The sequence below is a fragment of the Conger conger genome, chromosome 7 (genome assembly GCF_963514075.1).
Source record: "Conger conger chromosome 7, fConCon1.1, whole genome shotgun sequence".
In the NCBI taxonomy this organism is placed as follows: Eukaryota; Metazoa; Chordata; class Actinopteri; order Anguilliformes; family Congridae; genus Conger; species Conger conger.
In genome coordinates this window covers 64469745-64496889 of record NC_083766.1, presented here as the reverse complement: position 1 = coordinate 64496889, position 27145 = coordinate 64469745, and the positions used below count along the sequence as shown (strand labels likewise).

Below are 27145 nucleotides of genomic sequence, written 5' to 3'. Positions count from 1 at the left end.
AATACAACATTACCCCGCTGTGATTACTACTGACCTACATTATACAACATTACTCCTGCTCCTGATAACTACTGACCTACATAATACAACATTACCCCACTGTGATTACTACTGACCTACATTATACAACATTACTCCTGCTCCTGATAACTACTGACCTACATAATACAGCATTACTCCTGCTCCCATTACTACTGACCTACATAATACAACATTACTCCTGCTTTGATTACTACTGACCTACATAATACAACATTACTCCTGCTCCTATTACTACTGACCTACATAATACAACATTACTCCTGCTTTGATTACTACTGACCTACATAATACAACATTACTCCTGCTTTGATTACTACTGACCTACATAATACAACATTACTCCTGCTCCTGATAACTACTGACCTATATGATACAACATTACTCCTGGTCCTGATAACTACTGACCTACATAATACAACATTGTACAAATATAAATTAACATATCATTCTGCAAATTAAATAATTAAGAGCAGAATTTAATTGGCACAAAACCTAAAGCAGATAAGCCTTTGTTGTGCATTACCTGCATTAACCTCCATTTATGAAAAGACAAATATAAATGGTGAAGCTCCTGTTCATTAAACACAGAGACCAACTGTTTGTTATTTTCCAAGCCTGTCTGTCTCTATCTCAGCCAGTCTCCATTCAAACCCCCAAACACCCCCTGTCCAGATTCATTTTTAATTCTCTCTGTCACAACTTGCATCTGACTGCTCTTACTCTAACTCACACTCTGTCTCTACCTATGCTATGTGCACCAGGGTAGCATCGCTGTTCTTTCCCAAATTCTAGTTAAGCAAACTATAAGCAAATTGCGCACGCCATTTTCACCTGAACCACCATTACAGCCAGGTTTACCTTAATTTACAAGCAGTCAGTTTTCCTCACATCAGCAGGATGAAATAAAATGTTATACTCGTCTGAATTTGAACAAACAACATACATCACAATTAAGCATGAAAGTAATGTAGCTTCAGCACAAATGAAAACCAACCTCAAACTGCTCCACAGACAGCTCCAGAGTCTTCCCTCCAGTCTGTTGGGGAAAGTGGTCTCATTGCTGTCCTGGTCAGACTAATCTGTGATGATTATTGTGTTATGTAGTTTTTTATTTGTTCATATGTCTTCTGTGTTGTGTATAGTGTGGGGAGAATGGCACCAACACACCATTCATGGTGTAGTTAATGGTTGAGATGCCATTGCCTGTATATTTCTCCATAACAATGAATATGAACTTCATTGTTGATCTCGGTATTTTACTGTTACATTGTAGTAACTTTTAAACCCACATTAAAGTAACACCACCACCGTTCCCTTGGCCCTGTGATCACTGCACATGGGCTATCCTACCACTGCTATGTGGATGATACCCAACTCTTCATCTCATCCCCACCATCTGATACACAGGTTTCTGCCCGTATCTCTGCTTGCCTGAGTGACATCCAGAGCTGGATGTACAACCACCATCTAAAGCTCAACCCAGGTAAGACTGAAATGATATTCATCCCTGCTAATACCTCTCCCCATCTGGATCTCTCCATTTCCCTCCGGGATACCACACTCACGCCATCACCCAGTGCAAGGAACCTTGGCGTGGTGATGGACAGCAGACTGTCTCTTTCCGAGAACATTGCGGCGGTGACCCGGTCATGCAGATTCTTCCTATACAACATATGGAGAATCCGTCCCTTTCTCACCCCCTACTCGACCCAGCTCCTGGTCCAAGCGATGGTTCTGTTCCGCCTGGACTACTGCAATTCCCTCTTGGCTGGCCTCCCAGCGTCCGCCATCAGACCCCTCCAAGTCATCCAGAATGCAGCAGCTCATCTGGTCTTCAACCTTCCCAAATACTCACACGTCACCCCCCTGCTTACTTCCCTCCACTGGCTGCCTGTCATGGCTCGCATCAAATTCAAAACATTGGTGCTAGCCTTCCAAGCAGTTAAAGGGTCTTCCCCAGCTTACCTACAAAAAATCATCAGACCCTACACCCCTGCCAGACCTCTTCGTTCAGCCTCCACAGGCCGCTTGGCACCTCCCCCTCTCCGAACCTCCACGTCACGCTCACGACTACTGTCTGTTCTGGCTCCACGGTGGTGGAACGAACTCCCCATTGAGGTCAGAACTGTAGAATCTCTCCCCACCTTCAAGCGCAAACTGAAGACGCACCTCTTCAAGCAGCACCTCTCCCCGTCCCTCCCTACCTCCCTGTGAACCTTAATTGTTATCTTTGTGATTTACTTTGTATTTCGGTATGTTTAGTTGGCTAGGTAAGCAGTATTTGGATTGTTAAGTTTGGTCTCTTTTGCTTTGTTGTTTGTTTGTTTGTTAAAAAAAAAAAAAAAGATTGAAATTGAAATTGTACTTCCCTCTAGGGTCTTTCAGCGCACTTATCCCTGGTTATGGGTATGCACTTTGTTGTACGTCGCTCTGGATAAGAGCGTCTGCCAAATGCCAATAATGTAATGTAATGTAATTACCATACCAGAACCCTCTTCCTCACTCAAATCTGACTGCTGCTTCATCAGAGAAACCCTTTCATGTGGATAACTCTGTATTATATGTCCATTGTTTCTATTGCTTTCCTTCAGAAGTAGAGACCTGCATGGCTTTATATTTGACAGAAGGAATGCAGTTCGGAGTCACCAGCCTACAGCACAGAACATGTATGTTTAGGTGAAATTAAATGCACCTGCTCCTGTGAAAGCTTGTCGAAAAAGTGATGTTCTTGTTGTATATGGTGGTGTAGGAGAGGTCACGTGATCAGGCAAGGGGAGCCAGGTGATCAGGCAGTGGTAGTCATGTGATCAGGCAGTAAAGTCATGTGATCAGGTAGTGGAAGTGGCAAATGAGACATCAGAACCTTCACAAAGCTGGCCATGTGATTGGCTCAGAGCTGTGTATGCTGGTCTGTTATTAAAGTCAGGAATGTGAGTGATCATTTGTAGCATTATGATGCCACTTGTGTTGTACTGTTGTGAAAACTTACAGAACACAACCCAAAATAACAGATACAACCATTTCAACTTTTATTTGAAATGTCAGTGTGGAAAATAAAAAAAAATTGAAATACATACATAATATAAAATGAAAGATTGACATTAAGTGAAAGATATATAAGTGCATGTATATATTCATTTAAATGGCACAGAAAATACAAACACATAAAATCTACAGGAGGTCTGTTTCCTGTAACCTGACCCTGGGTGTTAAAACAGAAAAACACATGCCATATGGTGCTGTGGTCTCTCTGACAGGCCGGCTGGTAAAACATTCTGTGAGCCTCGTGGAAGGGCTGTGGCTCAGAGCTCGGGTGAAGCAGGTGGATCTCTACACAGGGCTGAAGCAGGTGGATCTCTACACAGGGCTGAAGCATGTGGATCTCTACACAGGGCTGAAGCAGGTGGATCTCTACACAGGGGTGAAGCAGGTGGATCTCTACACAGGGCTGAAGCAGGTGGATCTCTACACAGGGCTGAAGCAGGTGGATCTCTACACAGGGCTGAAGCAGGTGGATCTCTACACAGGGCTGAAGCAGGTGGATCTCTACACAGGGCTGAAGCAGGTGGATCTCTACACAGGGCTGAAGAGGGTGGATCTCTACACAGGGCTGAAGCAGGTGGATCTCTACACAGGGCTGAAGCAGGTGGATCTCTACACAGGGCTGAAGAGGGTGGATCTCTACACAGGGCTGAAGCATGTGGATCTCTACACAGGGCTGAAGCAGGTGGATCTCTACACAGGGCTGAAGCAGGTGGATCTCTACACAGGGCTGAAGCAGGTGGATCTCTACACAGGGCTGAAGAGGGTGGATCTCTACACAGGGCTGAAGAGGGTGGATCTCTACACAGGGCTGAAGCATGTGGATCTCTACACAGGGCTGAAGCAGGTGGATCTCTACACAGGGCTGAAGCATGTGGATCTCTACACAGGGCTGAAGCAGGTGGATCTCTACACAGGGCTGAAGAGGGTGGATCTCTACACAGGGCTGAAGCAGGTGGATCTCTACACAGGGCTGAAGCAGGTGGATCTCTACACAGGGCTGAAGAGGGTGGATCTCTACACAGGGCTGAAGCAGGTGGATCTCTACACAGGGCTGAAGAGGGTGGATCTCTACACAGGGCTGAAGCAGGTGGATCTCTACACAGGGCTGAAGAGGGGGGATCTCTACACAGGGCTGAAGCAGGTGGATCTCTACACAGGGCTGAAATGAGTGTCTCTGCTCTGCTATGATTTGACAGTTGATGCCCAGATGATGACTCAGAAAACAGACACAAATAATCACTGACAATCTACAGGAGCTAATAGTGTCCAGAGGTCTGATATACTGCTTTCTGGATGTGTATATGTGTGTGTGCACATGTGTGCACATGCATGTGTGTGTGTTTGTAGACAGTGGGTAGACAATATTGTTTACAAGTATACAGTTTTCTGTGACTCACTGAATGTTAATATGAATATAATATTTTTAAATCCTGGTTCTGACCCAGCAGTGCTGACTCCAGCCCGGTTCAGCCCCTCCGTTACCATCCATAACCAAAAACTCCACCTAAATCAGGTCTTTGGGGCGGGGGGCTGGTGTTGGGCCCGTCTCCTTCAGAGTGGCAACTGGAAAACTGGCTTCATTTGATGCTGTCTAATTTGTAGTTAAGGATGGATCATGCAAGCCAAAACTCATCCTCTCTAAATAAAGCAAAAATACAATCAATCCACAAGAAGCATCTACATGAACAATAAAAATATTAAACTATTCAAATATTAATTTAGCTATATTCCTATTTTACAGGACACAGCCTGAAATTAACTCTGGTTAAACTCTGTGCAGGGGATATTCATCCTGCCATTGACACTCACTGCAAGGCTGAAATGTAAAAACACTCAGAGCATCTCCACTTGGAGCAGAAAACAACCCTCCTCCTCCTCTTCCTCCTCCTTCCTACTTCTTGTCCTTCTTGGAGGACTTCTTCTTGCTGGCCGGGGTCTGCACTGGTTTCGGGGCGTCGGCCTGAGGGGGGGGCTGGGGGAGGGCCGGATGAGCGGGCTGCTGCTGATTGGCTGTCAGAGTGGCGGTGCTGCCAGGGATGTAGACGTTCTGGCGGTAATCCGGAACGTTCTGCAGAGAGAACTGATGGGCGAGAGAGGCTGTAGCATCATCTGAGAGAGAGAGAGAGAGAGAGAGAGAGAGAGAGAGAGAGAGAGAGATTACCACTGTACTGAGAGAGAGAGACATTACCACTGTACTGAGAGAGAGAGAGAGAGAGAGAAAGACATTACCACTGTACTGAGAGAGAAAGAGAGAGAGAGAGAGAGAGAGGGAGAGAGATTACCACTGTACTGAGAGAGAGAGAGAGAGAGAGATTACCACTGTATTGAGAGAGAGAGAGAGAGAGAGAGAGATTACCAATCTCTCTCTCATTTAGATTTAGAGAAGAGAACCTGAAGAGAGAGCTCATGATTATGATCTGCTAAACTTTCATAAAGTTTTATTGTTTTTTAGTTACGTATAATGAAAAGAAATACCTCAAATCAAATATAAAAAGCTCAGGAACAACTTGAGTAAATTTAACAGTAAAAGGAACTTGGCATGAAACTGAAAAAAGAGGGCAAAATATTACAGAAAGAAAACATAGCTAGCTAGCCCAACGGCCACAGAACTGTCACCTGCAACAACAGGAGAAGTGGAACAAATCAGAGAAAACCACAATAAAAGGACATCCAATGAATGAAAAGGAGACAGGAGGAAAGACAGGAACAAAATAACCTGGATAAAGTAAATAGGTAGGTTTCTTTATCTAATTAATAAGTTTGTAGCTAGTCAAATAGCTAATCCAGTTAGCCTGCAGCTAGAGTGAGTGAGCAGCAGACATTTTGACAGTTGGAAATGGATACATTTCTACAGCAGAATAGTGGGCGGAGCTTGCGTAACCTAGCAATCAGCTACCCTGAAGAAGTCAGCAGTGAAACAGGGAGAAAGAGGCACAAAGCTAGGCTACTGAAAGAGACCCCAGAGACGCTCAGAGCAGATTTTACTGTGCTGAATGAGAGAGAGGTGAAATCCGACCTGTTGTTCTACACAGAGCACCCAGAAGCCTGGCATTCTGCTCTCCGTGCAGATGATAAAAACATGAAAATGGGCGGCAATAAAACAATGAGGCAATTGTACCTAGACACCACCCCTAAATTTAACATCAATATATATAACAACGGTACTGTCATGATTCAAGGATCTGAATTAAAATTACAGCAGTTTGAGACTAACTTTCAGAGACTAAAACATGAAATTGAACAGAAGAAATCCTCTGTGCCCTATAAAGCCCCATCTGCTCCCAGTGTGACCGTATCAGCCTCCCTGACACACACAGTGCCCAGCCCTGCCCAGCCAGCCTCCTCCAGCACACTCACAGCCACTCACAGCCCTGCCACACCCAGAACACCGCTGTCTGTACAGCGCATCCAGGACTGCCTATCCCTCCTAGAGGTAGAATTAATTGAAATGAGAGAAAATAAACTGTCGGAGATAAACAGTATGCAGAGACTCACAACTGAATTTACCCAATTCAAAGAGGAAACCCAGACAAAAATGGAACAACTAGAAGAGCGCACAACTGATCTCCGTAAGGAAAATCAGACCCTAAGAGCAGAACTGAGGGATTTAAAGGAGGACCTGGAGCAGAGAGACACGCAGATCCTCAGTCTCAGAGATGAGCTGCTCAGTGTGAGAGCAGCTCAGCCCTCAGAACCCATGCAGACCACAGACTGCACATCACAGACTGAGAGCAGCTCAGCCCTCAGAATCACTGCAGACCACAGACTGCACATCACAGACTGAGAGCAGCTCAGCCCTCAGAATCACTGCAGACCACAGACTGCACATCACAGACTGAGAGCAGCCAGGCAGAGCCACAGGCCAGCCCCAAGCCCAGCACCGCCCCCCCTCAGGACCCCAGCCCTCCATCAGCATCACAGCCTGAGAACAGCTGGACAGAGCTACACCCAGCACCTACCCCACCCTGCTCACAGCCTACTGCAGGGAACCAGCCCCCACCACAGCCCCCGAAAACCGCCATCCTCATCGACTCTAATGGCAAGTTCCTGCAGCACAGACAGATGTTCCCCACACACAGGGTAGGAAAATTCTGGTGTCCCAATACTGACACAGCACACAAACTCCTTTGTCATTCCCGACTAGGCGAGCCAAATAACATCATCATACACACGGGTACAAATGACCTGTGTTCTCAGGGAGAGAGGGTTTCACAGGCAGTGACAAAGGTGGTCCAAAAAGCACGCAGGGAGTTCCCCACAGCCAACATCACCATCTCCACCTTACTGCCTCGAAAGGACGTCCCTTCTGAAATAATCAACAAAATAAACCGAGCCATCACCACAGACTGCGCTACACTGACGGGAGTTAAGGTCACACATCACCCCACTCTGACCCCGGAGCACCTATATGACCATGTGCACCTGGACCGGAGCAGCGTCTGGATGTTTGCAGAGGACCTGAGAGGAGCAGCACCCAGCCCTCACGCCATCAGAGGACCACCACGCCACCACCAGGGAACAGGACGCACAGCCCACCCATCACAGAGGACGGATCCACCCAGCAGAGCCCCGCCCAGCCAACCCAACACAGAGGAGCCCCTACCAAACAGAGCCCCGCCCAGCACAGCCAACCCAATGCAGAGGAGCCCTCCACCCAACAGAGCCCCGCCCAGCACAGCATACCCATCTCAGAGGAGGCCGCTACCCAACAGAGCCCCACCCAGCACAGCATACCCATCTCAGAGGAGGCCCCCACCCCACACAGCCTGGCCTGGAGACAACACATCTGGCACAGCCTACTACAGAGGAGCACAGCACAACAGAGTGCAGGTCACAGCACCCCCTAACACACAGCCCACCTACGCTCAGGTACTGTCTGGGAGGAACCACCCAGATTCTCCAGACTATGGAGAGGTGAGGCAATTATTACAGCTCATATGTAGAATTATAGGATAAGTATGTCCATACATATATATAAAAAGAAAAGGAAAGGGGGTGTATATATGTGTATGTATGTGTATGTATGCATATATGTAAACGTATGTGTATGTATATGTTTGTATGTATGGGTGTATACGTATGTATATGCATGTATAGCCAATTTTTTTCATTTTTTATTTTTTATTTTTTATTTTTTCTACCACTTGATCCTCTGTTGTTACCTCTTGATTTGTCTGTATTGCTTTTTATTATACAGATCTATAACAAATGAAATTTTAATGAAAATGAGATCATTACTAATTAGCTCTTGGAATATTCAGGGTTTGTATTCATCGACATTTGGAATTAAAACCACAAATTCGGAATTCCACACACACATATCTGGTCATGACATCATTGTTCTCTTAGAGACATGGTGCCATGACAACACAAACACTCACTGTCCCCCAAACTATCGAGAAATTTTACTTCCATCCCTAAAACATAACACTATTAAACATGGCAGAGACTCAGGAGGGGTGGTGATATGGTACAAAGAGGAACTATCATCAAATCTATTTGAAATTGAAAGAAAACCAACATATATGTGGCTGAAATTAAACAAAAACACCATTGAATGTAATAATGACATATACATTTGTGCGGCGTACATTCCCCCTTTAGAGTCACCATACTTCGATGACAATTTATTTGAAATTCTCCATTCGGAGATCAGGCATTACCAGGCCCAGGGTAATGTCCTACTGATCGGAGATTTAAATGCCAGAACAGGATCAGAGAATGATATTGTGGATTCTGCTGGCAACAGCCACATTTTCAGAACATCCTCTGTCTACCTTAACCCCACCACTACCCAAAGAAACAGTCTTGATTATACTGCAAACAAAAATGGCAAAGAGTTAGTGCACCTCTGTCGATCCTTAGGTCTGTACATGCTTAATGGAAGGATTAGAGGGGACTCTTTAGGGAGGTTCACTTGTTGTTCAGCTCTTGGGACTAGTGTAGTCGATTATGCAATCACTGACATGGACCCCTCCTTCATTAGTGCATTCACTGTCAGACCACAGTCACCACTTTCTGATCACTGTCAGATAAATGTATACTTAAAAAGAAATGGACAAAAGATAGCCAAAGAACCCGAGCCCTGCAAAACATTTCAGCTGAACAAAACGTTCAAATGGGCTCATGACAGTGATGTAAAATTTAAAACGGCAATCAGTTCACCGGAGACTACTAACCTGATTAAAAACTTTCTCTCAAAAACATTCCAACCAAACCAATCTGGCATAAATATAGCTGTAACCCAAATTAACAAAATATATTATAAATCAGCCAACAAAGCAGGTCTCAAAAACAAAAGTCAGAAATCTGGCCTGAGACCCCAAAAAGAAACCTGGTTTGATAAGACACTTGTCCAACCAAAAACACCATGAACCACAAAATTTGGAAAATCGTCAAAACTACACTGAAACACTGAGAGAATATAAAAAGATTTTAAGACACAAAAAATTTAATCATTATAATCAAACCCTCAGAGAAATTGAGGATTCTATTGAAAAAAATCAGTTCTGGGAACAATGGCACAAATTGAGCAACAGGAGCACACAAAATCTGGCTATACAAGACTGTAATACCTGGAAAACACATTTTGAAAACTTATATAAACAAATATCACCAAACAATCTCAATTTGGAACAGAACAAAATCAAAGAAAAACTAAAAATCCTAGAATCAACTATCAAAAACAATCAGAACCCACTTGACTACCAAATCTCAATTAAAGAATTAGAAGACCAAATTAAAAAACTGAAACCAAGAAAAGCTTGTGGCCATGACAGCATCAGGACAGAGATGCTTAAACACAGCACCGCTGAGCTGCAGCTGGCCCTGCTCAAATTGTTCAATCTCGTTCTCCAAGCTGGCTGCTTCCCTGAGAACTGGAGCTGGGGGCTTATTTCCCCAATACACAAGAGTGGAGACAAACTAGACCCAAATAACTACCGAGGCATTTGTGTAAGCAGTAATCTGGGGAAGGTTTTCTGCAGTATTATTAACGCCCGAATACTGACCTTCCTTACCGAACACAATGTCTTGAGTAAAGGACAAATTGGCTTTCTACCAAACCACCGAACTACTGATCATATTTACACCCTACACACCCTAATTAATCAACATGTACACCAACAAAAGAAAAAAAAAATGTTTACATGCTTTATTGACTTTAAAAAAGCATTTGATTCAATTTGGCAGGAAGGTTTATATTATAAAATTCTCCAAAGCGGTGTAGGGGGTAAAGTATATGACATAATTAAATCAATTTATACAAATAATAAATGCGGAATAAAAATTGGCAATAAAAGGACTGATCTCTTCACTCAAGGGCGAGGGGTTAGGCAGGGATGTAACTTGTCCCCTACTCTATTTAATATCTATATAAATGAGTTAGCGGTGTTATTGGAACAATCTACAGCCCCTGGCCTAACACTAAACAAGAAGGAAGTTAAATTCCTCCTCTATGCAGATGACCTGGTGCTGCTGTCACCCACTGAACAGGGGCTACAACAGCATCTGGACCTGCTAGAGCAGTACTGCCAGAACTGGGCCCTGACAGTAAACCATACAAAATCTAAAATAATGATCTTCCAAAAAAAGGCAAGATCTCAGGAAAGCAGTCACACGTTCAGTCTAGGAAACGCCGCCCTAGAACACACCCTGTCCTATAATTACCTGGGTCTGAAAATTAGCGCCTCAGGAAACTTTGGTCTGGCAGTGAATTCACTGAAAGAAAAGGCTTGCAGAGCCTTCTATGCAATCAGAAAAAAATTCTTCCAGATTGACATTCCAATCAGAATCTGGTCAAAAATATTTGACAGTGTAATCCTGCCAATTGCTCTGTATGGAAGTGAAGTATGGGGTCCACTCAGTCAACAGGACTACATTAGATGGGAGAAGCATCCAATTGAAGCCCTACATGCAGAATTCTGCAGAACAATTTTAAACATCCAACAAAAAACACCAAACAATGCATGCAGGACTGAATTAGGACGATTCCCATTGATTATAAACATACAAAAAAGGTCACTCAAATTCTGGATGCAGCTGAAATCAAGTCCCAAAACAACACTGCAGTTCCACGCATTTCAAACCCAAGAGCTGAACCCCGAAAAGAGTCCACTAAGTCAGCTGGTACTGAGACTAACTAATCATCTCACATCTAACAAGAACATCTCTCAGGCCAGCACTGCTTCACAAACACAAATCAGAATAAACCAAATTGCTAAACAAAATAAAACCATTTATCTGGAACATTGGAACAACCAAACCAAAACACAAAACAAGCTTACTTGCTACCTGGCCCTAAAACGAGAATACAAATTGGCTGAATATCTTGTAACTGTCCGAGATATGAAGCAGAGACGACTCCTTACCAAGTACAGACTCAGTGACCACAACCTAGCCATTGAAAAAGGTAGACATAAAAAGTCCTGGCTACCAAAAGAACAGAGGATATGTGGTCACTGTATGACAGGTGAGGTTGAAACGGAGGTGCACTTCCTTCTAAAATGTGAAAAATACAAAAATATCAGAAAAAAATATTTTAATAAATTAAAAAAACATATCCCCAACTACCGATAGTCTTGGGAGAGGGAACAACTGCACATATTGCAGTGAAATATGTGTCTGAATGTCACATACTCAGAGACAGTGAGTGACAAAACAAACACACACACACACACACACACACACACACACACACACACATATTAAATTTACCTGTTATATAAACTGTTATTATTAGATTAGCTTGTTATTAGTATGTTAGAAAGATGTGTCTAATTATATGTATGTATGTATATATATATATGTGTATATACGTGTGTATGAATATGCATGTGCATGTATATGTGTGTATATATATGTATATATAGATTTATTATTGTTAATTATTATCCTTAATTTTTTTTTAAATTTATTATTATTATTATTATATATTTTTTTTTTTATAATAATCATATTACTGTGTTATTTTCATCTGTTTTAACATGTTCCTTGCCATGCTTTGGCAATACAAATGCAAATTTTGTCATGCCAATAAAGCAATTTGAATTTGAATTTGAATTTGATTACCACTGTACTGAGAGAGAGAGAGAGATTACCACTGTACTGAGAGAGAGAGAGAGATTACCACTGTACTGAGAGAGAGAGAGAGATTACCACTGTACTGAGAGAGAGAGAGAGAGATTACCACTGTACTGAGAGAGAGAGAGAGAGAGAGAGAGAGAGATTACCACTGTACTGAGAGAGAGAGAGAGAGAGAGAGAGATTACCACTGTACTGAGAGAGAGAGAGAGATTACCACTGTACTGAGAGAGAGAGAGAGAGAGAGAGATTACCACTGTACTGAGAGAGAGAGAGAGAGAGAGAGAGAGAGATTACCACTGTACTGAGAGAGAGAGAGAGAGAGAGAGAGACATTACCACTGTACTGAGAGAGAGAGGGAGAGAGATTACCACTGTACTGAGAGAGAAAGACATTACCACTGTACTGAGAGAGAGAGAGAGAGAGAGAGAAAGACATGACCACTGTACTGAGAGAGAGAGAGACATTACCACTGTGCTGAGAGAGAGAGAGAGACATTACCACTGTACTGAGAGAGAAGAGAGACTGAGAGAGAGAGAGGGAGAGAGGGAGAGAGAGAGAGGGAGAAAAAGAAAGGGAGTGAGAGAGAGGGAGAGAGAGGGAGAGAAAGAGAGGGAGAGAAAGAGAGAGAGGGAGGAAGAGAGAGACACAGGAGAGACACGAGGCGAGAATTCAGAGCAGTACAGTCCATGGACCTGTCCAGCAGGATCAGCTGAGGAAGGTTCTGGTTACCGAGCCCTTCCAGGAGAGGCCCGGATATACCACCCATGTCCACTACATTATCACCACCCTGGACCCTTTATCACCACCCTGGACCCTTTATCACCACCCTGGACCCTGTATCACAACCCTGGACCCTTTATCACAACCCTGGACCCTTTATCACCACCCTGGACCCTTTATCACCACCCTGGACCCTTTATCACAACCCTGGACCCTGTATCACAACCCTGGACCCTTTATCACAACCCTGGACCCTGTATCACAACCCTGGACCCTTTATCACCACCCTGGACCCTTTATCACAACCCTGGACCCTTTATCACAACCCTGGACCCTTTAGCGCCACCCTGGACCCTTTATCACAACCCTGGACCCTTTATCACCACCCTGGACCCTTTATCACAACCCTGGACCCTTTATCACCACCCTGGACCCAAAAAGATTACTGCAGGTGCCGCTGAAAGAGGAAGTGAAGGTGCTCACAGCCTGCAGGACACCCTTTGGCCTGCAGGGGGCAGCAGCTCTTAGACAGAGGGAGAGAGGGAGGAGGAAGGGGAGAGAGGAGAGAGGGAGGAGAGAGGAGGGAGAGAGGAGGTAGGCGAGAGGAGAGAGGGAGAAGAGAGGAGAGAGAAGGGAGGGAGGAGGGAGGAGAGAGGAGAGAGGAAGGAGAGAGGGAGGAGAGAGGAGAGAGGGAGGAGAGGGAGGAGGGAGGAGAGAGGAGGCAGGAGAGGAGAGAGGGAGGAGAGAGGAGGCAGAAGAGAGGAGAAAGGGAGGAGAGAGCAGAGAGGAGGAAGGAGGGTGGAGAGAGGGAGGAGGGAGGAGAGAGGAGGGAGGGAGGAGGGAAGAAGAGAGAGGGAGGAGAGAGGAGAGAGGAGAGAGGAAGGAGAGAGGAGAGAAGAGGGAGGAGAGAGGAGAGAGGGAGGAGAGAGTGAAGAGAGAGGGAGGAGAGAGGAGAGAGGAGAGAGGGAGGAGAGAGGGAGGAGAGAGGAGAGAGCGAGGACAGAGGGAGGAGGGAGGAGAGAGGAGAGAGGGAGGAGGGAGGAGAGAGGGAGAAGAGAGGAGAGAGGAGAGAGGGAGGAGAGAGGGAGGAGAGAGTAGAGAGGAGGGAGGAGAGAGGAGGCAGAAGAGAGGAGAAAGGGAGGAGAGAGCAGAGAGGAGGAAGGAGGGAGGAGAGAGGGAGGAGGGAGGAGAGAGGAGGGAGGGAGGAGGGAGGAGAGAGGAGAGAGGGAGGAGGAGAGAAGAGAGAGGGAGGAGAGAGGAGAGAGGAGGGAGGAGAGAAGAGAGAGGGAGGAGAGAGGAGAGAGGAGGGAGGAGAGAGGAGAGAGGGAGGAGAGAGTGAAGAGAGAGGGAGGAGAGAGGAGGGAGAAGAGAGAGAGGAGAGGGGGAGGAGAGGGAGGAGAGAGGAGGCAGGAGAGAGGAGAGAGGGAGGAGAGAGGAGGCAGGAGAGAGGAGAAAGGGAGGAGAGAGCAGAGAGGAGGAAGGAGGGTGGAGAGAGGGAGGATGGAGGAGAGAGGAGGGAGGGAGGAGGGAGGAGAGAGGAGAGAGGGAGGAGGAGAGAAGAGAGAGGGAGGAGAAAGGAGAGAAGAGGGAAGAGAGAGGAGAGAGGAGGGAGGAGAGAGGAGAGAGGGAGGAGAGAGCGAAGAGAGAGGGAGGAGAGAGGAGAGAGGAGAGAGGGAGGAGGAGAGAGGAGAGAGGGAGGAGAGAGCGAGGACAGAGGGAGGAGAGAGGAGGGAGGAGAGAGGAGAGCGGGAGGAGGAGGAGGGAGGAGAGAGGAGGCAGGAGAAGAGAGGAGAGAGAAGGGAGAGAGAAGGGAGGGAGGAGGGAGGAGAGAGGAGGGAGGAGGGAGGAGAGAGGAGAGAGTAGAGAGGAGGGAGGAGAGAGGAGGCAGGAGAGAGGAGAAAGCGAGGAGAGAGCAGAGAGGAGGAAGGAGGGAGGAGAGAGGGAAGAGGACAGAAGAGAGAGGGAGGAGAGAGGAGAGAGGGAATAGGACAGAAGAGAGAGGGAGGAGAGAGGAGAGAGGGAGGAGGGAGGAGGGAGGAGAGAGGGAAGAGAGAGGAGAGAGGAGGGAGGAGAGAGGGAGGAGAGAGGAGGGAGGAGGGAGGAGAGAGTAGAGAGGAGGGAGGAGAGAGGAGGCAGGAGAGAGGAGAAAGGGAGGAGAGAGCAGAGGGGAGGAAGGAGGGAGGAGAGAGGGAGGAGGACAGAAGAGAGAGGGAGGAGAGAGGAGAGAGTGAGGAGGACAGAAGAGAGAGGGAGGAGAGAGGAGGGAGGAGAGAGGGAGGAGGGAGGAGAGAGGATGGAGGAGAGAGGGAAGAGAGAGGGAGGAGGGAGGAGAGAGGAGAGAGGGAGGAGAGAGGAGAGAGGAGCGAGGAGAGAGGGGGGAGAGAGGAGAGAGCAAAGAGAGAGGGAGGAGGGAGGAGAGAGGGAGGAGAGAGGAGAGAGCAAAGAGAGAGGGAGGAGGGAGGAGAGAGGGAGGAGAGAGGAGAGAGAAGGGAGGAGAGAGGGAGGAGAGAGAGGAGAGAGTGAGGAGAGAGGGAGGAGAGAGAGAGGAGGGAGGAGAGAGGGAGGAGAGAGGAGGAGGAGAGAGGGAGGAGGGAGGAGAGAGGAGAGAGGGAGGAGGGGGGAGAGAGGGGGAGAGAGGAGAGAGCAAGGAGAGAGGAGAGAGGGAGGAGGAGAGAGGAGAGAGGGAGGAGAGAGCGAGGACAGAGGGAGGAGGGAGGAGAGAGGAGGGAGGAGAGAGGAGAGAGGGAGGAGGGAGGAGGGAGGAGAGAGGGAGGAGAGAGAGGAGAGAGGAGGGAGGAGAGAGGGAGGAGAGAGGAGGGAGGAGGAGGAGAGAGGGAGGAGAGAGAGGAGAGAGGAGGGAGGAGAGAGGGAGGAGAGAGGAGGGAGGAGGGAGGAGAGAGGAGAGAGGGAGGAGAGAGGAGAGAGGGAGAAGAGAGGAGAGAGAAGGGAGGGAGGAGAGAGGAGAGAGGAAGGAGAGTGGGAGGAGAGAGGGAGGAGAGAGGAGGGAGGAGAGAGGAGGCAGGAGAGAGGAGAAAGGGAGGAGAGAGCACAGAGGAGGAAGGAGGGTGGAGAGAGGGAGGAGAGAGGAGGGAGGAGAGAGGAGAGAGGAAGGAGAGAGGAGAGAAGAGGGAGGAGGAAGGAGGGAGGAGAGAGGGAGGAGGGAGGAGAGAGGAGGGAGGGAGGAGGGAGGAAAGAGGAGAGAGGAGAGAGGGAGGAGGAGAGAAGAGAGAGGGAGGAGAGAGGAGAGAGGAGGGAGGAGAGAGGAAGGAGAGAGGAGAGAGGAGGGAGGAGAGAGGAGAGAGGGAGGAGAGAGTGAAGAGAGAGGGAGGAGAGAGGAGAGAGGGAGGAGGAGAGAGGAGAGAGGGAGGACAGAGGGAGGAGAGAGGAGAGAGCGAGGACAGAGGGAGGAGGGAGGAGAGAGGAGGGAGGAGGGAGGAGGGAGGAGAGAGGAGAGAGGGAGAAGAGAGGAGAGAGAAGGGAGAGAGAAGGGAGGGAGGAAGGAGGAGAGAGGAGGGAGGAGGGAGGAGAGAGGGAGGAGAGAGTAGAGAGGAGGGAGGAGAGAGGAGGCAGGAGAGAGGAGAAAGCGAGGAGAGAGCAGAGAGGAGGAAGGAGGGAGGAGAGAGGGAGGAGGACAGAAGAGAGAGGAGGAGAGAGGAGAGAGGGAGGAGGACAGAAGAGAGAGGGAGGAGGGAGGAGAGAGGGAGGAGAGAGGAGAGAGGAGGGAGGAGAGAGGAGGCAGGAGAGAGGAGGCAGGAGAGAGGAGAAAGGGAGGAGAGAGCAGAGGGGAGGAAGGAGGGAGGAGAGAGGGAGGAGAGAGGGAGGAGGGAGGAGAGAGGAGGGAGGAGAGAGGGAGGAGAGAGGAGAGAGGAGGGAGGAGAGAGGGGGGAGAGAGGAGAGAGCAAAGAGAGAGGGAGGAGGGAGGAGAGAGGAGGGAGGAGAGAGGGAGGAGAGAGAGGAGAGAGCGAGGAGAGAGGGAGGAGAGAGAGAGGAGGGAGGAGAGAGGGAGGAGGGAGGAGAGAGGAGAGAGGGAGGAGGGGGGAGAGAGGAGGGAGGAGAGAGAGAGGAGGGAGGAGAGAGGGAGGAGGGAGGAGAGAGGGAGCCAGGCCGGGTGCAAGTTCACCGTTGGTGGCGACCATGAGTGTGTGCAGTTGCTCAGCCTCGGTGGGGGGGTTGGGCCAGGGTGTTGTCCCGGTGGGGGGGTTGGGCCAGGGCGTTGTCCCGGTGGGGGGGTTGGGCCAGGGTGTTGTCCCGGTGGGGGGGTTGGGCCAGGGCGTTGTCCCGGTGGGGGGGTTGGGCCAGGGCGTTGTCCCGGTAACAATGTCGGAGTCCTCAGGGCAAGGCCCCGCTCTGAAGGAGAGAGGGGTGGGGTGAGCTGTTATTCTGGCTCTGTTCTCCAGCATATTGTTTTTGAAGTATAACAATGAATATGAGGTTAAATGCAAGACTACCAGCTTCAATCTCCGTCACTGAACCCCCATCGCCCCCCCCAAAGCTACGCTTTATTAGTTCATTACTTCATGGCGTGGGCCTGCAGGATGGGTTCTCAGGGATCTCTTCCACCAAGAACGCTGTTATGACCTCATCACTGCCCGCTATTACAGCTTTTTACAATTGGTTATAGCCATGTCTCAATACTGAGTACACTTTTTCAAAACTCTTACCATAGTTCTCTTTACAAACACACAGCTTGTACACAAAACACATACATGTCTCAAAATCAATTCATTCTACCTGGCTAACCTAACACTGGCTAATGCCACCTCTTCAAACACTAAGAATTCTTCTTTGAAGCATGATTTTTTTACATAAACTCAAGTCTGCAATGCAAAATAAGAACGGTACATTGTATGCAATGTAATACATTATATTTTAAAGGAATTAATCAATAATGCAGCAATATTCCACAGTTTTACAGTTATTTACAGTTTTTTTTACTGAGTACACAAAGCAAGCAGCACAGGCAGCACAGCAGTGGAGCAAACTGGGGATCAACACGTTCAAAATAAATCTTTTCTCACTCAAACACAAACACCAGCAACACTGTGTATCTACAGCAATTTTTGCACATATATGTAACATACTGTTTTAAAAACTGTTAAACCTTCAAAACATAACAACTGAGTTAGACAGCAATTTCCCATGTCCACCATTATACCATATTGAAATATATTGAAAATCTTAAAGCAAGAAAAAAAAGAAAAAGGTCGGCACCACAGTGCTACATTTCTGTCAGCCACTCCTGAGAAAGCCTTGTGCCGAGGAACTGAGAGAAGAACTGAAGCACCAATACGTCCAGGTGTGATGCTCAGGCCCAGGGGCACATGAGCCAAAATGTGCAAACATTCATAATCATATGGGACAATGTGACATTTCACCATGCCTGTGCCCTCACAGAGTGTGAGCAGGGGCGGCCTGTAGCCTGTAGTGTAGTGGTTACGGTACATGAATGTAGCGTAGTGGTTAAGGTACATGACTGTAGTGTATTGGTTAAGGTACATGACTGTAGCGTTGTGGTTAAGGTACATGACTGTAGTGTAGTGGTTAAGGTACATGACCCTGTAGTGTAGTGGTTAAGGTACATGAATGTAGCGTAGTGGTTAAGGTACATGACTGTAGCGTAGTGGTTAAGGTACATGACTGTAGCGTAGTGGTTAAGGTACATGACTGTAGTGTAGTGGTTAAGGTACATGACTGTAGCGTAGTGGTTAAGGTACATGACTGTAGTGTAGGGGTTAAGGTACATGACTGTAGCGTAGTGGTTAAGGTACATGACTGTAGTGTAGTGGTTAAGGTACATGACTGTAGTGTAGTGGTTAAGGTACATGACTGTAGCGTAGTGGTTAAGGTACATGACTGTAGTGTAGTGGTTAAGGTACATGACTGTAGTGTAGTGGTTAAGGTACATGACTGTAGTGTATTGGTTAAGGTACATGACTGTAGCGTAGTGGTTAAGGTACATGACTGTAGTGTAGTGGTTAAGGTACATGACCCTGTAGTGTAGTGGTTAAGGTACATGACTGTAGCGTAGTGGTTAAGGTACATGACTGTAGTGTAGTGGTTAAGGTACATGACTGTAGCGTAGTGGTTAAGGTACATGACTGTAGTGTAGTGGTTAAGGTACATGACCCTGTAGCATAGTGGTTAAGGTACATGACTGTAGTGTAGTGGTTAAGGTCCATGACTGTAGTGTAGTGGTTAAGGTACATGACTGTAGTGTATTGGTTAAGGTACATGACTGTCGCGTAGTGGTTAAGGTACATGACTGTAGTGTAGTGGTTAAGGTACATGACTGTAGTGTAGTGGTTAAGGTACATGACTGTAGTGTAGTGGTTAAGGTACATGACTGTAGTGTAGTGGTTAAGGTACATGACTGTAGTGTAGTGGTTAAGGTACATGACTGTAGCGTAGTGGTTAAGGTACATGACTGTAGCATAGTGGTTAAGGTACATGACTGTAGTGTAGTGGTTAAGGTACATGACTGTAGTGTAGTGGTTAAGGTACATGACTGTAGTGTAGTTGTTAAGGTACATGACTGTAGTGTAGTGGTTAAGGTACATGACTGTAGCGTAGTGGTTAAGGTACATGACTGTAGTGTAGTGGTTAAGGTACATGACTGTAGTGTAGTGGTTAAGGTACATGACTGTAGCATAGTGGTTAAGGTACATGACCCTGTAGTGTAGTGGTTAAGGTACATGACTGTAGCATAGTGGTTAAGGTACATGACACTGTCGTGTAGTGGTTAAGGTACATGACTGTAGTGTAGTGGTTAAGGTACATGACTGTAGTGTAGTGGTTAAGGTACATGACTGTAGTGTAGTTGTTAAGGTACATGACTGTAGCGTAGTGGTTAAGGTACATGACCCTGTAGTGTAGTGGTTAAGGTACATGACTGTAGCATAGTGGTTAAGGTACATGACCCTGTAGTGTAGTGGTTAAGGTACATGACTGTAGTGTAGTGGTTAAGGTACATGACCCTGTAGTGTAGTGGTTAAGGTACATGACCCTGTAATGTAGCGGTTAAGGTACAGGACTGTAGCGTAGTGGTTAAGGTACATGACCCTGTAGTGTAGTGGTTAAGGTACATGACCCTGTAGTGTAGCGGTTAAGGTACATGACTGTAGCGTAGTGGTTAAGGTACATGACCCTGTAGTGTAGTGGTTAAGGTACATGACTGTAGCGTAGTGGTTAAGGTACATGACCCTGTAGTGTAGTGGTTAAGGTACATGACCCTGTAGTGTAGTGGTTAAGGTACATGACCCTGTAGTGTAGCGGTTAAGGTACATGACTGTAGCGTAGTGGTTAAGGTACATGACCCAGTAGTGTAGTGGTTAAGGTACATGACTGTAGCGTAGTGGTTAAGGTACATGGCCCTGTAGTGTAGTGGTTAAGGTATATGACCCTGTAGTGTAGCGGTTAAGGTACATGACTGTAGCGTAGTGGTTAAGGTACATGACCCTGTAGTGTATTGGTTAAGGTCCATGACTGTAGTGTATTGGTTAAGGTACATGACTGTAGTGTAGTGGTTAAGGGACATGGCTGTAGCATAGTGGTTAAGGTACATGACTGTAGTGTAGTGGTTAAGGTACATGACTGTAGTGTAGTGGTTAAGGTACATGACTGTAGCGTAGTGGTTAAGGTACATGACCCTGTAGTGTATTGGTTAAGGTCCATGACTGTAGCATAGTGGTTAAGGTACATGACTGTAGTGTAGTGGTTAAGGTACATGACTGTAGTGTAGTGGTTAAGGTACATGACTGTAGTGTAGTGGTTAAGGTACATGACCCTGTAGTGTAGTGGTTAAGGTACATGACCCTGTAGTGTATTGGTTAAGGTACATGACTGTCGCGTAGTGGTTAAGGTACATGACTGTAGTGTAGTGGTTAAGGTACATGACTGTAGTGTAGTGGTTAAGGTACATGACTGAAGCGTAGTGGTTAAGGTACATGACTGTAGTGTAGTGGTTAAGGTACATGACTGTAGTGTAGTGGTTAAGGGACATGGCTGTAGCATAGTGGTTAAGGTACATGACTGTAGTGTAGTGGTTAAGGTACATGACTGTAGTGTAGTGGTTAAGGTACATGACTGTAGCGTAGTGGTTAAGGTACATGACCCTGTAGTGTATTGGTTAAGGTCCATGACTGTAGTGTATTGGTTAAGGTACATGACTGTAGCGTAGTGGTTAAGGTACATGACTGTAGTGTAGTGGTTAAGGTACATGACTGTAGCGTAGTGGTTAAGGTACATGACTGTAGTGTAGTGGTTAAGGTACATGACTGTAGTGTAGTGGTTAAGGTACATGACTGTAGCGTAGTGGTTAAGGTACATGACCCTGTAGTGTAGCGGTTAAGGTACATGACTGTAGCGTAGTGGTTAAGGTACATGACCCTGTAGTGTAGTGGTTAAGGTACATGACTGTAGCGTAGTGGTTAAGGTACATGACCCTGTAGTGTAGTGGTTAAGGTACATGACTGTAGCGTAGTGGTTAAGGTACATGACCCTGTAGTGTAGTGGTTAAGGTACATGACCCTGTAGTGTAGTGGTTAAGGTACATGACCCTGTAGTGTAGTGGTTAAGGTACATGACCCTGTAGTGTAGCGGTTAAGGTACATGACTGTAGCGTAGTGGTTAAGGTACATGACCCTGTAGTGTAGTGGTTAAGGTACATGACTGTAGTGTAGTGGTTAAGGTACATGACTGTAGTGTAGTGGTTAAGGGACATGGCTGTAGCGTAGTGGTTAAGGTACATGACTGTAGCATAGTGGTTAAGGTACATGACCCTGTAGTGTAGTGGTTAAGGTACATGACTGTAGTGTAGTGGTTAAGGTACATGACCCTGTAGTGTAGTGGTTAAGGTACATGACCCTGTAGTGTAGCGGTTAAGGTACATGACTGTAGCGTAGTGGTTAAGGTACATGACCCTGTAGTGTAGCGGTTAAGGTACATGACTGTAGCGTAGTGGTTAAGGTACATGACCCTGTAGTGTAGTGGTTAAGGTACATGACCCTGTAGTGTAGTGGTTAAGGTACATGACCCTGTAGTGTAGCGGTTAAGGTACATGACTGTAGCGTAGTGGTTAAGGTACATGACCCTGTAGTGTAGTGGTTAAGGTACATGACTGTAGCGTAGTGGTTAAGGTACATGGCCCTGTAGTGTAGTGGTTAAGGTATATGACCCTGTAGTGTAGCGGTTAAGGTACATGACTGTAGCGTAGTGGTTAAGGTACATGACCCTGTAGTGTATTGGTTAAGGTCCATGACTGTTGTGTATTGGTTAAGGTACATGACTGTAGTGTAGTGGTTAAGGGACATGGCTGTAGCATAGTGGTTAAGGTACATGACTGTAGTGTAGTGGTTAAGGTACATGACTGTAGTGTAGTGGTTAAGGTACATGACTGTAGTGTAGTGGTTAAGGGACATGGCTGTAGCATAGTGGTTAAGGTACATGACTGTAGCGTAGTGGTTAAGGTACATGACTGTAGTGTAGTGGTTAAGGTACATGACTGTAGCGTAGTGGTTAAGGTACATGACCCTGTAGTGTATTGGTTAAGGTCCATGACTGTAGTGTAGTGGTTAAGGTACATGACTGTAGTGTATTGGTTAAGGTACATGACTGTAGCGTAGTGGTTAAGGTACATGACTGTAGTGTAGTGGTTAAGGTACATGACTGTAGTGTAGTGGTTAAGGTACATGACTGTAGTGTAGTGGTTAAGGTACATGACTGTAGCGTAGTGGTTAAGGTACATGACCCTGTAGTGTAGCGGTTAAGGTACATGACTGTAGCGTAGTGGTTAAGGTACATGACCCTGTAGTGTAGTGGTTAAGGTACATGACTGTAGCGTAGTGGTTAAGGTACATGACCCTGTAGTGTAGTGGTTAAGGTACATGACCCTGTAGTGTAGTGGTTAAGGTACATGACCCTGTAGTGTAGTGGTTAAGGTACATGACCCTGTAGTGTAGCGGTTAAGGTACATGACTGTAGTGTAGTGGTTAAGGTACATGACTGTAGTGTAGTGGTTAAGGGACATGGCTGTAGCGTAGTGGTTAAGGTACATGACTGTAGCATAGTGGTTAAGGTACATGACCCTGTAGTGTAGTGGTTAAGGTACATGACTGTAGTGTAGTGGTTAAGGTACATGACCCTGTAGTGTAGTGGTTAAGGTACATGACCCTGTAGTGTAGCGGTTAAGGTACATGACTGTAGCGTAGTGGTTAAGGTACATGACCCTGTAGTGTAGCGGTTAAGGTACATGACTGTAGCGTAGTGGTTAAGGTACATGACACTGTAGTGTAGTGGTTAAGGTACATGACCCTGTAGTGTAGTGGTTAAGGTACATGACCCTGTAGTGTAGCGGTTAAGGTACATGACTGTAGCGTAGTGGTTAAGGTACATGACCCTGTAGTGTAGTGGTTAAGGTACATGACTGTAGCGTAGTGGTTAAGGTACATGGCCCTGTAGTGTAGTGGTTAAGGTATATGACCCTGTAGTGTAGCGGTTAAGGTACATGACTGTAGCGTAGTGGTTAAGGTACATGACCCTGTAGTGTATTGGTTAAGGTCCATGACTGTTGTGTATTGGTTAAGGTACATGACTGTAGTGTAGTGGTTAAGGGACATGGCTGTAGCATAGTGGTTAAGGTACATGACTGTAGTGTAGTGGTTAAGGTACATGACTGAAGCGTAGTGGTTAAGGTACATGACTGTAGTGTAGTGGTTAAGGTACATGACTGTAGTGTAGTGGTTAAGGGACATGGCTGTAGCATAGTGGTTAAGGTACATGACTGTAGTGTAGTGGTTAAGGTACATGACTGTAGTGTAGTGGTTAAGGTACATGACTGTAGTGTAGTGGTTAAGGGACATGGCTGTAGCATAGTGGTTAAGGTACATGACTGTAGCGTAGTGGTTAAGGTACATGACTGTAGTGTAGTGGTTAAGGTACATGACTGTAGCGTAGTGGTTAAGGTACATGACCCTGTAGTGTAGTGGTTAAGGTACATGACTGTAGCGTAGTGGTTAAGGTACATGACCCTGTAGTGTAGTGGTTAAGGTCCATGACTGTAGTGTATTGGTTAAGGTACATGACTGTCGCGTAGTGGTTAAGGTACATGACCCTGTAGCGTAGTGGTTAAGGTACATGACTGTAGTGTAGTGGTTAAGGTACATGACTGTAGTGTAGTGGTTAAGGGACATGGCTGTAGCGTAGTGGTTAAGGTACATGACTGTAGCATAGTGGTTAAGGTACATGACCCTGTAGTGTAGTGGTTAAGGTACATGACTGTAGTGTAGTGGTTAAGGTACATGACCCTGTAGTGTAGTGGTTAAGGTACATGACCCTGTAGTGTAGCGGTTAAGGTACATGACTGTAGCGTAGTGGTTAAGGTACATGACCCTGTAGTGTAGCGGTTAAGGTACATGACTGTAGCGTAGTGGTTAAGGTACATGACCCTGTAGTGTAGTGGTTAAGGTACATGACCCTGTAGTGTAGTGGTTAAGGTACATGACCCTGTAGTGTAGTGGTTAAGGTACATGACCCTGTAGTGTAGCGGTTAAGGTACATGACTGTAGCGTAGTGGTTAAGGTACATGACCCTGTAGTGTAGCGGTTAAGGTACATGACTGTAGCGTAGTGGTTAAGGTACATGACCCTGTAGTGTAGTGGTTAAGGTACATGACCCTGTAGTGTAGTGGTTAAGGTACATGACCCTGTAGTGTAGTGGTTAAGGTACATGACCCTGTAGTGTAGCGGTTAAGGTACATGACTGTAGCGTAGTGGTTAAGGTACATGGCCCTGTAGTGTAGTGGTTAAGGTATATGACCCTGTAGTGTAGCGGTTAAGGTACATGACTGTAGCGTAGTGCTTAAGGTACATGACCCTATAGTGTAGTGGTTAAGGTACATGACTGTAGCGTAGTGGTTAAGGTACATGACTGTAGTGTAGTGGTTAAGGTACATGACTGTAGCATAGTGGTTAAGGTACATGACTGTAGCGTAGTGGTTAAGGTACATGACTGTAGTGTAGTGGTTAAGGTACATGACTGTAGTGTAGTGGTTAAGGGACATGGCTGTAGTGTATTGGTTAAGGTACATGACTGTAGTGTAGTGGTTAAGGTACATGACTGTAGCATAGTGGTTAAGGTACATGACTGTAGCGTAGTGGTTAAGGTACATGACTGTAGCATAGTGGTTAAGGTACATGACTGTAGCGTAGTGGTTAAGGTACATGACTGTAGTGTAGTGGTTAAGGTACATGACTGTAGTGTAGTGGTTAAGGTACATGACCCTGTAGTGTATTGGTTAAGGTCCATGACTGTAGTGTATTGATTAAGGTACATGACTGTAGTGTAGTGGTTAAGGTACATGACCCTGTAGTGTAGTGGTTAAGGTACATGACTGTAGTGTAGTGGTTAAGGTACATGACTGTAGTGTAGTGGTTAAGGTACATGACTGTAGCGTAGTGGTTAAGGTACATGACTGTAGCGTAGTGGTTAAGGTACATGACTGTAGTGTAGTGGTTAAGGTACATGACTGTAGCGTAGTGGTTAAGGTACATGACTGTAGTGTAGTGGTTAAGGTACATGACTGTAGTGTAGTGGTTAAGGTACATGACTGTAGTGTAGTGGTTAAGGTACATGACTGTCGCGTAGTGGTTAAGGTACATGACTGTAGTGTAGTGGTTAAGGTACATGACTGTAGTGTAGTGGTTAAGGTACATGACTGTAGTGTAGTGGTTAAGGTACATGACTGTAGTGTAGTGGTTAAGGTACATGACTGTAGTGTAGTGGTTAAGGGACATGGCTGTAGCGTAGTGGTTAAGGTACATGACTGTAGTGTAGTGGTTAAGGTACATGACTGTAGTGCAGTGGTTAAGGTACATGACTGTAGCGTTGTGAAGGTACATGACTGTAGTGTAGTGGTTAAGGTACATGACTGGCACCTGCAAGGTTGGTGGCTTGATCCCTGGTGTAGCCACAATAAGATTTGGCCCTTGAGCAAAGTGTGAGTGGGTGTGTGAGTGAGTGAGTGAGTGAGTAAGTGTGTGAGTGAGTGTGTGAGTGAGTGAGTGAGTGTGTGAGTGAGTGTGTGAGTAAGTGAGTGAGTGAGTGAGTAAGTGTGTGAGTGAGTGAGTGAGTGAGTGAGTAAGTGTGTGGGTGAGTGAGTGAGTGAGTGAGTGTGAGTGTGTGAGTGAGTGAGTGTGTGAGTGAGTGAGTAAGTGTGTGAGTGAGTGAGTGAGTGAGTGTGTGAGTGAGTGAGTGAGTGAGTGAGTGAGTGAGTGAGTGTGTGAGTGAGTGAGTGAGTGAGTGAATGAGTGAGTAAGTGTGTGAGTGAGTGAGCGAGTGTGTGAGTGAGTGAGTGAGTGAGTGAGTGAGTGCGTGAGTGAGTAAGTGAGTGAGTGTGAGTGTGAGTGAGTGAGTGAGTGTCCCTGTAGATCAACATGGTCATTGTCATGGTCATAATGTGTGTGTTTGCTCTGTGTAGGTCAACATGAGGGTCATAGGTCAACATGAGGGTCATTGGTCAACATGAGGGTCATAGGTCAACATGAGGGTCATTGGTCAACATGAGGGTCATTGGTCAACATGAGGGTCATAGGTCAACATGAGGGTCATAGATCAACATGAGGGTCATAGGTCAACATGAGGGTCATTGGTCAACATGAGGGTCATTGGTCAACATGAGGGTCATAGGTCAACATGAGGGTCATTGGTCAACATGAGGGTCATTGGTCAACATGAGGGTCATTGGTCAACATGAGGGTCATTGGTCAACATGAGGGTCAACATGAGGGTCATTGGTCAACATGAGGGTCATTGGTCAACATGAGGGTCATTGGTCAACATGAGGGTCATTGGTCAACATGAGGGTCATAGGTCAACATGAGGGTCATTGGTCAACATGAGGGTCATTGGTCAACATGAGGGTCATAGGTCAACATGAGGGTCATTGGTCAACATGAGGGTCATAGGTCAACATGAGGGTCATAGGTCAACATGAGGGTCATTGCCTGCGATGGGTAGAATTTGACTGGATTGCATTACAGTTTCTTCTGATTGCTAACAGACTGAAAGTGAATGCTTAGACAAAAGCAAACTTTTGTAACAGTGCCTTAAACAAAGGCACCAACATTTCAAACACATTTTCTGCTTTGCACTTTGTTTGCCATTCTGCAGCACACTTCTTGCAAAATACTGCACACTGTGACACTTCAATCAAGAATGACATCTCTTGCAATCATTGTGAAAACACTGAAATTGGCAACAC

At 46.3% G+C, this 27145-nt stretch overlaps 1 protein-coding gene across 3 annotated transcripts in view; it reads right to left on the bottom strand.

Moving 5' to 3' along the window:
* Positions 1 to 3047: 3047 nt before the first annotated feature.
* The window catches only part of LOC133134023 (protocadherin beta-15-like), a 39675-nt gene continuing 15577 nt past the window's right edge, over positions 3048 to 27145 (bottom strand). Inside the window, exons 3-5 of one of the 3 annotated variants that reach the window (XR_009709238.1) lie at positions 17012 to 17238; positions 4897 to 5196; positions 3048 to 4725 (exon numbers count right to left, since the gene is read on the bottom strand). Coding sequence is in view for 2 of the 3 variants with exons in the window: in XM_061250379.1 (XP_061106363.1) it covers positions 4979 to 5196; positions 17012 to 17238 (445 nt within the window). In the remaining variant the exon portion in view is untranslated. Of the gene's footprint in view, positions 5197 to 17011; positions 17239 to 27145 lie in introns of all 3 variants that reach the window. The other 2 variants (XM_061250379.1, XM_061250381.1) reach the window with 2 other exon arrangements.